Source organism: Ptiloglossa arizonensis, chromosome 4, assembly GCF_051014685.1.
Source record: "Ptiloglossa arizonensis isolate GNS036 chromosome 4, iyPtiAriz1_principal, whole genome shotgun sequence".
Lineage (NCBI taxonomy): Eukaryota > Metazoa > Arthropoda > Insecta > Hymenoptera > Colletidae > Ptiloglossa > Ptiloglossa arizonensis.
This window is the reverse complement of record NC_135051.1, coordinates 25,517,296-25,531,976: the sequence shown is the minus strand read 5'-3', so window position 1 is coordinate 25,531,976 and position 14,681 is coordinate 25,517,296. Positions and strand designations below refer to the sequence as shown.

The window sequence follows — 14,681 nt, the reverse complement described above, 5'->3', positions numbered from 1 at the left end:
GTGTCTCGCATCGAGTCTTTCGTTTCGAAATCGAAACGGGAACCGGAAACAAAGAAATACCGGGCACGAATTGTCGGACGATTTCTTTCCGAGCTTCTGCGCGGATAACGATCGTTCCATGGATGTAAACATTGATTTTTCCGCGCGCGTGTAAACGCGCGGAACGATACTGTCCCCGGTATTCGGTAGCCGGGCGACGATCGCTTTGACGGACGATAAATCCGTATTTCCAATTGGCCAATACCGGGACCAGATACGGATTCGTTCGTGCGTGAAATATGAAAACTACGAGGACACGTTTCGGCGCGCGTGCCCCGTTTCGTCCATCCTCGTGAAAGCGTCGACGTCGCCGTGGCTCGATAATGAGTTTCGATATTTTTCTTGGCCCGTTCTTTCAACGTCCACACTACCACCGCCACTTGGTTCCTTCCGGTGGCAAGGTTCCGGTCGGTTTCGCATCCGCGCAACCTCGTTACGGAAAATGACTTTTCGATTTTATGTTAACGAGCGTCGCGCGTCGTTCCGCGCGGTTTCTTTCTTTTTTTTGCCCCCCCCCCCCCCCCAACGAGAGTCGCAGACCGGAACTGTCGAAGGATCGCGTGCCTGCAAATATTTGATATTCCGGATTTTCAGAATCACCGGCCTTTTCGAATATCCGCAATCTCGTCGATCCTCCTGCCTCCCCACGGCCAGTGGTTCGCTCCGTCACCGCTCAGGGCTTTTTTAATTTCTCTTTCGTTTTTTGTTCCGTCAGCCATGAGATGAATACACGTTGGATGCATGGTCACTTGGTCCAGGTCGCGAAAATCAAAGAGCGAGCATCGATCAATCTCTCTCTTCGTTTTTTTTCCTCCCCCCTCTCGTTCTTTCTCTCTCTCTCGATCCTCTGTATACGCGCGTCTCTCCTCCTCGTTTCCCTTCTCCGCTGTTCATACACCCTCTCCACCCTCTTGTCCTCTTTCCCTCTTTCGCTGCCCGTTTCGTTATCTCTGCGCGCGTAGCGCAGCCTTTTTTTTCTACCTTCTCCCCCGTTCACCGCTATGATGGGTGTGTTCTCGTTCGCCAATAACGGGCCTTCAATTTCGTTGTCCGCTTCGTCGAAAATTTCGTGACTTTCGGAAGCACCGATAATTCAGCGCCGATCAATCACGATCCTCTGGTCTCTAGGTACGTCGGTCCGTGTTTTCTTTGATCGCGTCGGTTTTTCGGAGGGGGGAGGGGGGAGAGAACACGGAAGAATCGAGGGTGGAATAATTTCGAGAATTCGATGTTTCGATAATCAGCTCGTCGAGCGAGATAGTTAGTCCGAACGAGATCCTCTATCCCCTCTGGTAGGCGTTGTTACAGTTTCTCGTTCAACTTTCTCCCTTTCGGTCGTTACGTCGAAGTCAGCGTTACGGTAGATAATTGATCTATGAATTTTTCAGTTTACTCTCGAAATTAGTCGTTCCAGAGGGGGGTGGGGCCAGCGCGAGTTAACGAAGAATTCTAATTTTGAGAAAGCTCGAGGTTAGCCCGCTTTCATGGCTCCTTCGGCTTCCACGAGCGAAGAGGGCGCCTGGATGGATGAGTCGGGTGCGGCTCGAGGCTGGATTTAATATATTTCTCGTCTTATCTTGCCTTATCTTCCCTTAAAGGCGATTCACAGCGGCGAGGGAGCAAAGGATGTTGGCCCACTTTCGCTGTCTCGTAGATCTTATCGTTAACGCGGGACAAGATAGGCTCTCAGGGTGAGGCTTCTGATTTGTTAGCCACGCGATAAGAATTTGTATCTACTTCTTGTCTTTATTTCATTCCTCTTTTAACGGCGTTCCGGCCATCGCCTATGGCGAACACGGAACAAGACCCTCGGGGAATTGAACTCGGTTTTCCCTTACCCGTCGATATTGGGCGTTGGCACCCCTGTTTTTGTCTTATTGTTCACGTCACGCGGCTGAGATGTACGATAGGATGATAAATTCTTACTCACGGTTAAGGTCCAGGGTAATCGACGACTCCTTTGGCTCGATCAAGTCCGTGTTTCGCGCCTGGCAGGTGAAATTCGACCCAAGATCAGAACGACCCACCGTTTGCAGCGTTAACCTATCGAGGAAAAATTTAAACGATTGTGTATAATGTTTAAGAACGGTCGAGTACCAGGGAAAAATAAACCAGAGCTACTTATGAATTTTTTAACACCAGGAAAAAATTAATCCTTAACTGTTACGATGCTTGGTTCAATAATAAAATAATATTAAAGTTACAGGTTAAAATAGTTATACAGGATACTTACGAAGGGATCGACTAGCCTAAAAAATTAAAACACGCATACAGGGAGCTTGTGTACGGTCGAATCCAAAGGGAACGTTTCTTTCAAAAGCGAGTCGAAGGTATAGAATAATATTTTTCCAAACGAAACTTTTCTCTTTCGACAAAATCACCCAGGAATAACTCCGTCTGACCGTTGCTTGCTATTTCTACTTCAATCGGTGTCTGCAAACATCGTCGGTACAGTGCTTTCTATTTTAACCGGGTCTATTTACTCACAACCTAGTAATACCACGTTTACCGATAGGAACTCGAGTAAAACCAACGAGCAACGGTTAATCGGGGGGCTGGAACGTTGGAAATCGATTTTCTCGAAAATGGAGACTCGTACGACACTTAGGGGGTCGATGTGGATCCTCGATCCCCCCCCACGATCGTACATACATCTGTCTTCGAATGTTCTCAATTAGAAGATCAAAGAAAAATCATAGAATCGTGGGGTTGATTTTTTCCGTTGCAATCGTACATCTATCTTTGTACTCGATTGGAAGAACAAGGAGAACCACACAAGAATGGGAAAGTCGCTCAGTCTGCATCCAGACCTTATTCCGCGTTCCTTGTTTATTTTTACGCGCGGAATCGTCTTTGCCGTGTTATCGTCGACTCATTGGTAGGGAAAAAGTAAAAGTGGTCGCTGGGTTTCATTTCTCCCCCTCGTGTGGTCTTCGAGAACGAGGTATAAAACTGTCAGCACGGAAGCCTTCGAGTGAGGGGGTGGGCGGCGGGGGAAATAAAAGCATACCTGTTTTCTATGACGTCGCCAGCGTTCTTCGCGTACTCCTCGTCTTTGACCTGGCCGTTGACGAGCCACCGGACCATAGGCTCTGGCTTCCCTGCAAAGTAAATTAACGAACCGTTAAGAGCACAGAGCCACCCCCCTTAGGTCCCGTGTCGTGGATTTACAGCCCCGTAATTCTTACTCGCGCGATTGCCGCCGCCGGTGGAATCTCCCCGCTTCGGGGACGGAACACGCTCACCTCTACCTGGTAACGATTTAATAATCGACTCGATCGAACGTAACGAGAGCCTCTGGAAGATTTACGAAACGGAATATCGAAAATATTTCGCTCGAAGTTCGTGGGGGGTGTAAAAGTGGAGCAGAGTGAAGTGGTGAGGTGTGGAGCAGATTGGAGAAGAGTGGAGTGGAGTAGAGCTGAGTGTAACGATTTGCAAAAAGTGGAGAAATTATCGAAATTAACGCCTCAGCGAGGGGGTAATAATTTACCATAAATTTGTTTTTACTAATTGTACGTTTTTGTGGGATTGTTTATCGAAAAGATCGGTTCCGGGATAAAAACGAGTTCTCAATACGTTGAGATTATAAGCAGGTGCGTTGGTAGTATTAACACTGCTATCACACGTGATGACAAATAACTATACCGTATCTAGAGTAGACAGCACTAGCTGTATCTACCTTCTCTAGATACTTTGCAATCGTAATCAACTACACGGTACTCTTTAACCCATGACGTACCGTCCTCGTTAAAGTCACTCTGCACTCGACCACACCCTAAGACACGCTAGACTCAACCTCTGTTCAGGGCAACGGCCCATACTTAGGATTTTCGGCCTACATGACCTAGGTCAGGAGATTATGATCGTCTCGAGGAATGCAAGATGCTTATGCACTCGTCTCCTAGGGTAATCATTAGGACAGTACACTGACCGTGGATCTGCCTCGTATCGTCATCCCCTAAAGACTCCACTGTCCCAGCCACCAGTCCTCTTTTGTTGGTTAAGACACCTCCCACGTTCCTACACTCGTTCTCACACATACACCATACGATACAATACTGTTCGATATTACACATACGATGATACAGTATTCGGTAATCTTTCCGGATAATTTTAACAAAATGTAATTAATGTTAATTCATCTACTATTGTGCATATACTACCTACTACCTTTACCTAAATGTCCCGATAACTGTCAATGCTTTCGTGACAGTGCGAGATACAGAGATGGTCGTCGAGGTTAATAATCGAACTCGAACGTGACGAGTGTCTACGTCGGTTGGAAGATTTACGAAACGGGATACGGAAAACATTCCGCTCGATGTTGGAGGGGGTGCGAAAGTGGAGCAAATCGCGGAACGGAGCGTAACGACTTGCGGAAAGTGGTTTCGAGCGGTGAGAAAGACGCTCCCGACTGTTCCTCGCGGAACCAAAGGAGAAATGGATGCCTCGGGCGAGGGGCGGTAAGGGACGCGCGGAACACGAGTGGACAGGGGATCGTATACACGGGTCTCGGGCGAGCTCCGAAGCCACTAAAGGGTAGATGAGTTCCCGGGAACTTTTAAATTAGCCGATACCCCAGAGTTTTCGATGCGGTGCTCTCTCTGGACAAAAACCGACGGACTTCGGGGGGGCTCGGTCGCTTCGATAACTACGCGCGTTATAGTTTCCCCGATTCTTCGGGGGATTGATAAATATCAATTACACGAGATGTAGAAACGGCCTAATTATCTCCGGTAATTGCGACGATACGATGGGAATGTTTCCAGCCGAAATGGTTTTAATGGTATCTTTTTTTTTTACAAGTGTTATCTTCCTAGAATTCTCAGGGTTGACTCATCTTAACAACAACAATGGTTTGTCGATGTCAACCCGGGGGAGTGACCCTTTGTTGCGGAAAGTGTACTTTAATAAAGATAGAAGAGAGAAAGATTACAATAATTTACGAGCTACAAAGGAATATTTCAAGTAGGTAAGGGATTATTTAAAAAATCAAGTGTCGTAGCGACAATTGAAATGAAAAATCTTCTAGGTATCTACACCGTGATAGTATGTTTGGAGAGTTTGAGAAGGTTATATGATATTGCTGGATTCTAACCTCAAATTTTTCCTTTTCTTAGAGTATGAAACCTTTTTAAGTTTGTAATAAACTGAGAGTGTTAAGGAAGTACTTGAGCACTTCTGTTATAATACTTTTCGTTATGGAATGATATATTGTCCACCCTAGACGGGTCAAAAACGACCCGAGGAACCTTACCACGTTGCCATACTGCAATCGCAGTTATTTTCGGAACGGTATCGTTACCGTCGGTCGAATGTCGGTAATACTATCGTGGGAAAAGAGTAATTACATCAAAGGAAAATTGTACGCGCAAAAAAAAAAAAAAAACGCGACCTTTAAGAGACCCGAAACAACTTAACATTGGTAAAGAGAATCGTTCCAGCGATATATTCACTAGTTGAAACGATCCGAAGTATGCATGAAACATTTTTCCGTATCGTTACAACTAAAAGAGGTAATTAGGCGGTGTGTTTCGAGTGTAACAGCCTGTAGAGCGACGCACAAACGGTAGAGCGGATCAAAGCGGTCCCGCGGCGTATTAAAAGCGCGGGCTACAACGGGTGACTTTTGTTTTTTTTCGTCAGATTTGAAAATTAGGACCGTGGGTAACTGTGAACAATTTTCTAGCACATCCAAACGAAGGTGTCCCTCGAACAGTCCCCGATTGTCCGTGATAAGTGTCAAGGTGGATAAAGAGGAAAAAGAAAAAGAAGAAAGAAACGAATAAATAATAATGTTGTCGGGATTTCTTTTTTCGAAAGTCGACGCGCAATTTCGCATACGTTATCCGATATCGAGGTACGTTCGAACCACGAAACGAAGGGCGGAGGGGTAGGGGAAACAGGGTTTCACGTGCACCGACCTAATAAATAAGGGTTCGGTGGCTACGATCTCCTTAACCCCCTCCCATGATCTCTCTCTCTCTCTCTCTCTTTCTCGCACTCGCGATGTACGTGCTTCGCGAAAGCAGCGTTTATCGAAAATAAATGGTTCGCGGAGGGGTATATATCGGGTATATCGTATCGAGTTCCATTCGGAGGAACGTTCCGTGGATAGACTCCGTATTATATCACGGATTTACATATCTCCCTCGAATAATACGCGCGGCTCCGTGGCTAGGTGCATATTTTTATTGGAAAAAGCTGCCGGTTATGGCGATGATAAAACGGCTCGAATGATATACGAGCATTATAAGAGTCAGGTATGCGCTCGGTAATGGGTCAGAAATCATAAAGCGAGAAAAAGCGTGGCGCGCGTCTATCGAGCGCCGGAACGGTGAAATTCTCGTTGCGGAGAAAAGGCGTCGAGAAACAGGCACGAGAGGGGGAGGGATTCGGAGTGGGGGGCTGGTTTACGTCGCCGTTTTCATTGTTATTCACGATGGTGTACACGGTGCCGGAATCGCAATTTAATCATGCCCCCCGACACAACATCGCCGCGACACTTAAAATTGCAAGTCTGATCTCCGATGGAAGCGCACGCGCTTAGATTAGCCCCACGTGTCATTGTTATTCACGATGCTCGTCGATCCAGATTGCGTTTTAACCATCTCCTTGTCCCCGATATGCCACCTCCGTCCCCCTCTACCTTCTGTAGCCACGTTTCTCAGGCGTTTTTCGCCTCACTTCCGGCGTGACGTGATTCGATGAGATGCGACAGCTTCTGCAGCGCGAGGTCGGTGGAGCTCTTACTCTCCGTTGTAAGAAACGCAGTGGTGGGGGGACCCCCGAGGCGCTGAGTCTGTGTCCTTGAGCGGCCAATTAAAGTGGCGCGAACTCGGACCGAGAAGAGGCGGTACGCACTTGCAACGGAACCGTATTTCCAAGGAAGAGGGGTCCAACAACGAATTGTATTTGTAAGGAAGAGGTGTCAAAGACTAAACTGTATAAAATTGTGTTCCCAAGGAAGAGGTGTTCAGGATTAAACTGTATAAAAGTGTATTTGTAAGGAAGTGGTGTCCAGGAACTAAACTGTATAAAATTGTATTTGTAAGGAAGAGGTGTCTAACGAGACTAGTATCTATAGTTTCTGGGGAGATAGAAATTGCACTTTACGCATAGTGTCCCGAAATCTTCGAAGCGTTCGTCGGAATCCGTGTGTAAATATAATCGCGATATGTATTAAAGAAAAATATTTGTTGCATTTGTTACAATATAAAAATATAGGTGTCTACGACTGTACAGAATTAGACACGTAATTCTCAACTTGACGAATAGTGGTCCCCACTGTGTAAAAAGACTTTAAAAATTTCAATGAGTGGACTAATAGAGTCGAAATTGTCCAGCACCTCTAGCTCTAATATCGACGGTTGTAAAAGTCACCTAGCATCGACAGTTGAGTATCCAACCAGGGACTCCAGAGAAAGAGAGAGAGATCGTCGCGTGGTTGTGGAAAGGCAGAAGGGCTAGGTGGTTCGGGTTTAGCCTCAGTCTGGGTTAGGTCTGGCAATGGCTTCGGTACGCCCCTGGCGTTGACTTTAACTGTCGGACTATATTCGAACTCCAGCAGCCCCGCTCGCTTCTGGGCCGAGGTTCCCTCGAAACGACGACAACACTGGCGCTATCTGCGCGCCAGGGTGGCACTAAAGTGCGGATTTTAATCCGCGGATACCGGACGATATCTTCCGGGATTAAGACGGGTCCGCAGCTACTCGCCCACATCTAACAAGTTTACCATCGGTTCGAACTCCGCTCAAGGCAAATACCCCAGGACTCGAGATCCTTGCCAGATTCCCTACCCTGGAATCGCCCCTTTATTCAACCTTGGACCCTTCGTTTCATCGACGCCCCTGATTCGGGATTACCTGCGCCGCGACGATAAGTCGAACTCACCCTCCGTTCCCTCGTTTAACAAATACACCGATGATTCCCGTGGGAAACCACCAAGGTCGTACTGGAAATTAATAAAATAGAACCGTGGACCGTTTCAAGATAATTTAATCGACGCTGGAACCATCAAAGGGATTGATTTCACTTGTTTCGAAATTCTTTTCAAAGTTACTCGATTCTCAATGATGCCTTTGCTTAGAATGTTCGTGGACAATTATCAAGTAGTCCGAGACAAATAGTTCACTGTTGGTAGTCCTAGTGTTAAGGGGGTATGTGTCTTCACGAGATTCGAAAGATCGTTTGTGGAATAACGAAACACAGGAAAGTAGCTATAAACGAGGAATAAATGGTTCTTTTATCGTTGAAACGATAAATTTGTCGTGCAGAACTTCAAACATGTTCTGTTCGAAACTTTCTGGAGACTGCAGGATAGCTCTGTTAATTTTCAATATTTTTCCACGAAATTTGGGGCGCGGGTAAGTTTATCTTTCGTTCATTGAGTTACTTTTACGTCTCTTTATTTTTGCGAGTTTTTATTTAAATAAAACTGCCGGTTTTATTTTCAGGTAACGTAATTTTACTTGCGGTTTAAAAATTGATCTTCAACAGGTGATGACCAATACGATAGAATACAATAATAAAGTCGAAAAATCCATTTTCAAGTTGAATCATTTGAATTAATTCGTCCGCCATATTTGCTTACGTACAATTACAATTTTTTAATATAATTCATTCACGGCACAGTTTCTCATAAATAATTTCTTTAAACAGTGCCTTCTTTCACCGATATAAAAATATCCCATTGACGTCTCTCGAGGAAACCACCCGGTTTATCGGTCCGGGATGCTTTTCCGGCAGTTTACGTAGAACCTTTCGACGAATTCCAATTCAGAGGGGCGAGATACGCGACGGTCTCCGATTTTAATTAATTAAAATATATTCACCGTTTCGAGAATGTATAATTCATAGAAACGAAAGAGGAGTCGTATAATTGGGAAGATACGGAGGGGGTCCGTCCCTGTGGCAGGGACGGACGAATTGGGAATTTTCCCGCGTGGAATCGGTATTCGAGAAGTTCTCGAACAATCGAAATCGATCCCCTTTCGGCGAAACGTTACGTACCCAGTGGGCGAGTAGCACCATGTCGCGAGATTAAAGAACAGAGACCGGTCGGAGAAAGCTACAGCGAGAAAATGTAATCAAAAACCACTCTGTCCCCCATCCAAATGGTAAACAGAAAATTCGCAATATTTTTAATGGACAAAACGCAGTAGGTCGCGCGTTACGTAGCGCCCGGTAGGTCGATGCCGATACGAGGAAGTTTAACTCGCTTTGGAGGCGCGTGTAGCGTCCTCGTTGGCTCGCTCTCGAATGATTTTTAATATCCTTTATGGCGTCGCGAGTTCCGGTTCCGCGTGGAGGATTGAAAAATAAATATTCCCCCCTCACTCGGCCAATACGGTGCGAGCAGATTGCGATCCCGCGACATTATGCGTACACCCCGGGGAAATAGGCAAAGTGCATCGCGCTTGATGACGCGAGAGCGAAAGAGGACGAAGAAACAGTAGAGGAGACCACCACCACCACCACCACCACTACCACTGCCATCACCAATTCCTCCTCTTCTCTCGTCCGTTTCCGGTGGATAATCATCCGTGGAAACTGGCTCGTTTCGTTCCTGCCACGATGATGACCCTCCAACCTTAAAAATAATCGAACACGAGCACAGGTCTCGATGTTCCCGTTTTTCGGACTAACCGGCACGCGATTACCACGTAGTTGAGGCTCGAAGACGACTCTAGAATGGAAATCATCCGGTTAGAAATCAGACTCGTTGACCCCGATCCTCCTTTAACGCATTTAACGCGTCATGCATACATGTATGACGCTAATGTTTCGTTTCCCGCGACCTCGTTTTTTTAAGACGCGGATTTAAGCACGCATAATCGCTGCCTGGAAACTCGATTGATGTCGAATGCGGGTTTCAATCCGGATTGGTCGAGATACGAACGAGACACAATGTTTAATGGAGGTTTGCGACGACGTGTGAAAATTGGACCAGTCACTCGCGAGGATAGTTTCTTGTGTGGGTGTTCTATTGTCGAACTGGACGAAACGGAGTTGTTGGATTAAGGGGATAAATAATAGATACTACCCTTGATTTCTGAAACAGAGGATTGAAGTATTCTCAATGTTAAATAAAAATTGAATAGGTATTCGAAAGTGAAGCGAAATATTTGATCGAATAGTTTATAGGTCGAAAGGAAGGTATTGGATTAAGAGAAAAAATAATAAGCCACCCTCTCTAATATTTGAAAGTCAGAAATATTCGTACAAACATTAAAAATGGCCCTCGATTCCCGGAACACGATACTTAAATATTTTGCAACACTGCGTAAAATTCGAATAGCTGCGCGAACGTGTAATGAAAGTTTTGTTGAAATCAGCGAAAACAAAGGTGTTGATTTAACAGTGTAAACAATACAAACACTTAGAACGGCGCTGAGAGAAATTTTTATGAAATCGGCTTGGCATTCAACGCGTTAATCGTCCACCTCCCTTTTCCACCCTTTCGTTAATTACACGTTTCGAGTGTTTAATGCGAGAAGCGCGGAAAAGCGGCGGTGCGAAAACAAAGCTGGCTGCGATCGCGAAGTAAAGCGAAATTGGACACGCGTGTGTACGGGGAGTTCGTTTATTATTTCCAAGCGGTGAATTCAGTCTCGTCCCGGGTAGAAATCTCTCACGGTGGGATCGTGTATGCAGGAGGCGAAAAGGGAAAAGGAATTTTCTACGGATCCCCGCGCACGAGTGTCGGAGTGAGGGGAAGGGGGTGGCAACGAGAGAGATAGGGAAAGGAAGACCTCACCTTTACGTGCGTATACATCCTCGAAGAAGGACCCTCGATTCTTTCCGGGCACGAAGTCGAGTAATTGGCAATAAATTCCGTGAGCGGGCCGAGTCGTAAAATTTTCTCGCCGCTATTGCCATAAATTATAGATAACACGGAGCTCGATGGAGGGAGTTAGGCTTAGTTGTAAATCGCGTATAATAGAGCGGTTGTGAGAACGGTATAGATGTCCCGAGCGGAGGAAACGAACTATAAAGATCATGGGGTGAAGTTGCAACGACGAGGGTCGATCGAGGATAGCTCCATTTTTTTCTTCTTCAATCCTACTTTCTTTTAATCCAACTTCTTCTCAAATCGATACTCTACTTTAAGTCCCACAATTTTCTTCTCTTTTTAATCGCATCTCTTTTTTTTTCCAATCTTTCTTTTTTCAAATCGTACTCTTGATCTCGAATCTTGAAAAAGAAGAAAAATTTGTTCACCGGTTCCTCGAAGGGTACGTGAATTACGTTTACGAAAATCGTCCCACGTTGTCGACTGATTATAGTTAATCGGTGCTGGCGCAGAGCCGTCCCGTTGCGAAGGGGGTCGACCGGGAAATATTTATCGTTCGCCCGGGGAAAAAGATAAAGCTCGCGTATTAGCGCGCGTCTCGTGTAATTAACGCGAGGTGTCCAGTTCGGTTTTCCAGGTGAAAACGGGGCCGACGAATTAAAACGAGCGTCGAAGCAAGGACGCGTTTAATACCGGCCGCGCGTTTTTATTGCGTCGTTCGCGCGTCCCGAAGCCCCACGGTAAATCTCACCCACTGAAAACGGCCAGGAAGGATCGTATCAAGCGCGAGAGAGTCGTCGTTTCCTTTTTCGAATTTCGTGAGCCCCCCCCCCCCCCCCCCAATCCCTATCCCCGCTTTCGGCGGTTCCATCCACTTTATGAAGATTAGACTGTCCAGTTCGTATCTCGCGACGAAAGGGGGATGCGAACGCGGTCACGCTCTTCCTACGAAATCACGACCTCGTATAAAGAAGATCGGGTGAGGAAACGCGAATAAACCCGGCGATCATTTGTTCCAGAGATAACGCGTCTCTTTTCCTCCGTCCTCGTCCGCCCGATTACCTTCGAATTCCATCGGGAGGTTTTTATTTTACGTTAGATCCTAACGCGTTGGAACGACCACTTTGGCGACTCTGGCTAGGAAAATTGAAACAATACAGGGCGATTCAGGAACGCGTGTTCATATTTCAGGGGGTAGGTCTACACAGCCGGTACAGTGCATATTTTCTACGTAAGCGCGTGTACACATCGTTGTATGTACTGCGCCGAGCTGAGAAAATGACCTGCGGATGAAAATTGAAGAAATACAGGGGGATTCGAGAATGTATGTATACAAACTCCAGGGAGTGAATCTACACATGAGATAAGGGAAGAATTCCTGCAGACTGATACGTTATATGTATTGTGCTGCTCTGAGAAAATGACCTGCGGATGAAAATTGAAGAAATACAGGGGGATTCGGGAATATATGTATACACACTCCAAGGAATAAATTTACACACTGGGTGCAGGAAGATTCTCTGTGCACTGATACGTTATATGTACTGTGCCGCCCTGAGAAAATGACCTGCGAAAAGAGTTACAGATTGGGTTGGATCAGATGTGACGGTAGACCATGGAAACAAAAATTACTCGTTGTCCACGTGTCCTTTACACATGGTACTATGCTCTCTCTAATGCAGAAGCCATTTTTTCAGTTCCCAACTATACACAATCTGCGAGAGTGAATGCAAAATGAATTTGAAACTATTCGTGGGACTTTGAACACTTTCTTCGATCATTCACAGCTCGAAAACCAAGGAAGTATGGACATGTATTTCTAAATCACCTTGTGCAGAATGGATTTGACATGAAAAATAGTACACATGGCTAGTCGATGAGAGGCGATACCTAATCTTTTTATTTATCGACTCGATCGTGAAATATTTCCTACGAAATACATTGTATTTTCAAGGTTTTGCGTCTTACACTCTCAGAGATATGACCTCAATTTTTTCAAAACGACTCTAATTCTTTTTACGAACAACTAGAAGGTCAAGCTTTTCCCCAACGCATAAATTACCAGTCCTGTGCGTACCAAACGAGGCACAAGTCGTCCGTGACAAAGTCGACATTGCACGATTCGAGGATACAGATCCAAGCAATTGAAATTCATCGTGAAACGGGTTTCGCGTAAAAGAGAGTAGGTTCCTCTAAATTCCTGGCGAGAACGAGAGAACTCGGTTCGAGAAAAGTATACCGTCGAAATCGATATCGAATTCCGCAACGTCCAAACAAAACTTTCCTCCCATGCCCGAGATTAAATATCGCGAACAACAAGCCCGCAATAAAACGCGTGGTCTGCAAACTTTTATACGCCGACCAAAAGGATAGAGTGGAATTCGTCGTCGTCTACGGTTGCTATACGTCGTTTCTCGTTTGAATAATCGGATCTGGTATCGTTCACCCCGGTCTCGAGATGATTTTTCCCCGCGTAAATAGCAAACCGACGCGTATACGTCGATATACCTACCTACCGTGATCTTACAGCGCGTGTGGCCGAAGAGTCGAATTAACATTTAATCGGTAAAGTATACCACGGTGTAATTTTGCATCGGCGGCTAGCGTTTCCGAGCCCGGCGCGCTCCGATTGAATTGCAAATGTTTGCCGAAGTGCCGCGAGAACAGGAATACCGGCCTGGACTCGCACACGACGGCTAATAATTCGCGGTGTAAACGTAACGGGTGGATCGGAAACTTTTAACTCTTCGACGAGACCGTGAAAATGTTTTCTCCATGAAATAAAAAAATTTCATCTTCGTCCGTGGCAGTGGAACCACCGTTTTCTCGATCACTAGCCCCGGGCAACGAGAGTGGGAAAACGAGTACCCGAGAAATTCGAAAACAGAGCGCGATGAAGTCGTGGCAGTTGTTAACTCTTCGATGTGACTGTAAATATGTTTTCACTGCGAAAGAAAAATTTTCATCTCCATCCCCGACAAAGGAACCACCCCTTTTCTCGACCACTCGAGGAATTCGAACGCAGGCAATGGAATAGTAAAAATTGTTAACTATTTCACGAGACCGTAAAAGTATTTTATTAAAAACAAAGTTTGTTTTTCTCCTCATCCCCAACGGAACCTCCCCGCCCCCTTTTTCTTGGTCACTCGAGAAATCAATACCAGCGAAATTAGAACGTTCAGAGTGGACGATGACAATTGTTGATTCTTCCACAAGACCCGCGAAAGTATTTTTTTTAGTGACAACATTTTTTTTTTATCTTGAACCCCTTTCCTCGATTATTTAAGAAACTAATGTCTGCGAAATTCGAACTCGGAGAGTGAACTGATGAAAATTGTTGACTCCTTCACAGGACCGCGAAAGCATTTCCTTAAAAATAAAACTTTTCTCCATCTCCGACAGAGAAACCACCCCTTTCTCAATCACTCGGTCCCGTGCCGTAGAAACAGGAGAACGAGTACCCGCGAAAATGGGAGGGGAAAATTCGTGCATGGAGCGTGGAATCGCGAAAATTTCATCGACCGGTTTTCCCCTGAACAGAAGCGATATCGTCGAGCCGGATCCACTCGACGATGCAAAAAATAAATTTCAGACGCCTGGTACGCCGGGTCGGGGTGAAAAAAACCCCATGAAAAAAATAAACCCACGAGGAAACTGGTGGGGGAAAGGAGAACAAATATTTGGCGGCTGGCAACTGAATTCCAGAACGAGGCAATCTATTCGTCCCTCTTTAAGGATGATTTACAATTAAATGAAAATTCTAGGCCCGGGCTCGAAACGGGATCGTTTGCCGCGGTTCTGCCGCCCGTATTGTTAAGGATAAGCCGATCTTCTCGATATTCAA

The 14,681-nt window shown here is 45.8% G+C and overlaps 1 protein-coding gene across 4 annotated transcripts in view; it reads right to left on the bottom strand.

Moving 5' to 3' along the window:
• The window catches only part of LOC143146164 (kin of IRRE-like protein 1), a 445,694-nt gene that overhangs the window by 64,262 nt on the left and 366,751 nt on the right, over nt 1-14,681 (bottom strand). For all 4 annotated transcript variants that reach the window (XM_076310177.1, XM_076310180.1, XM_076310178.1 and 1 more), the window contains 2 exons: nt 3,050-3,140; nt 1,970-2,082 (listed from right to left, as the gene is read on the bottom strand). In XM_076310177.1, the coding sequence (XP_076166292.1) occupies nt 1,970-2,082; nt 3,050-3,140 (204 nt within the window). The remainder of the gene's footprint in view (nt 1-1,969; nt 2,083-3,049; nt 3,141-14,681) is intronic.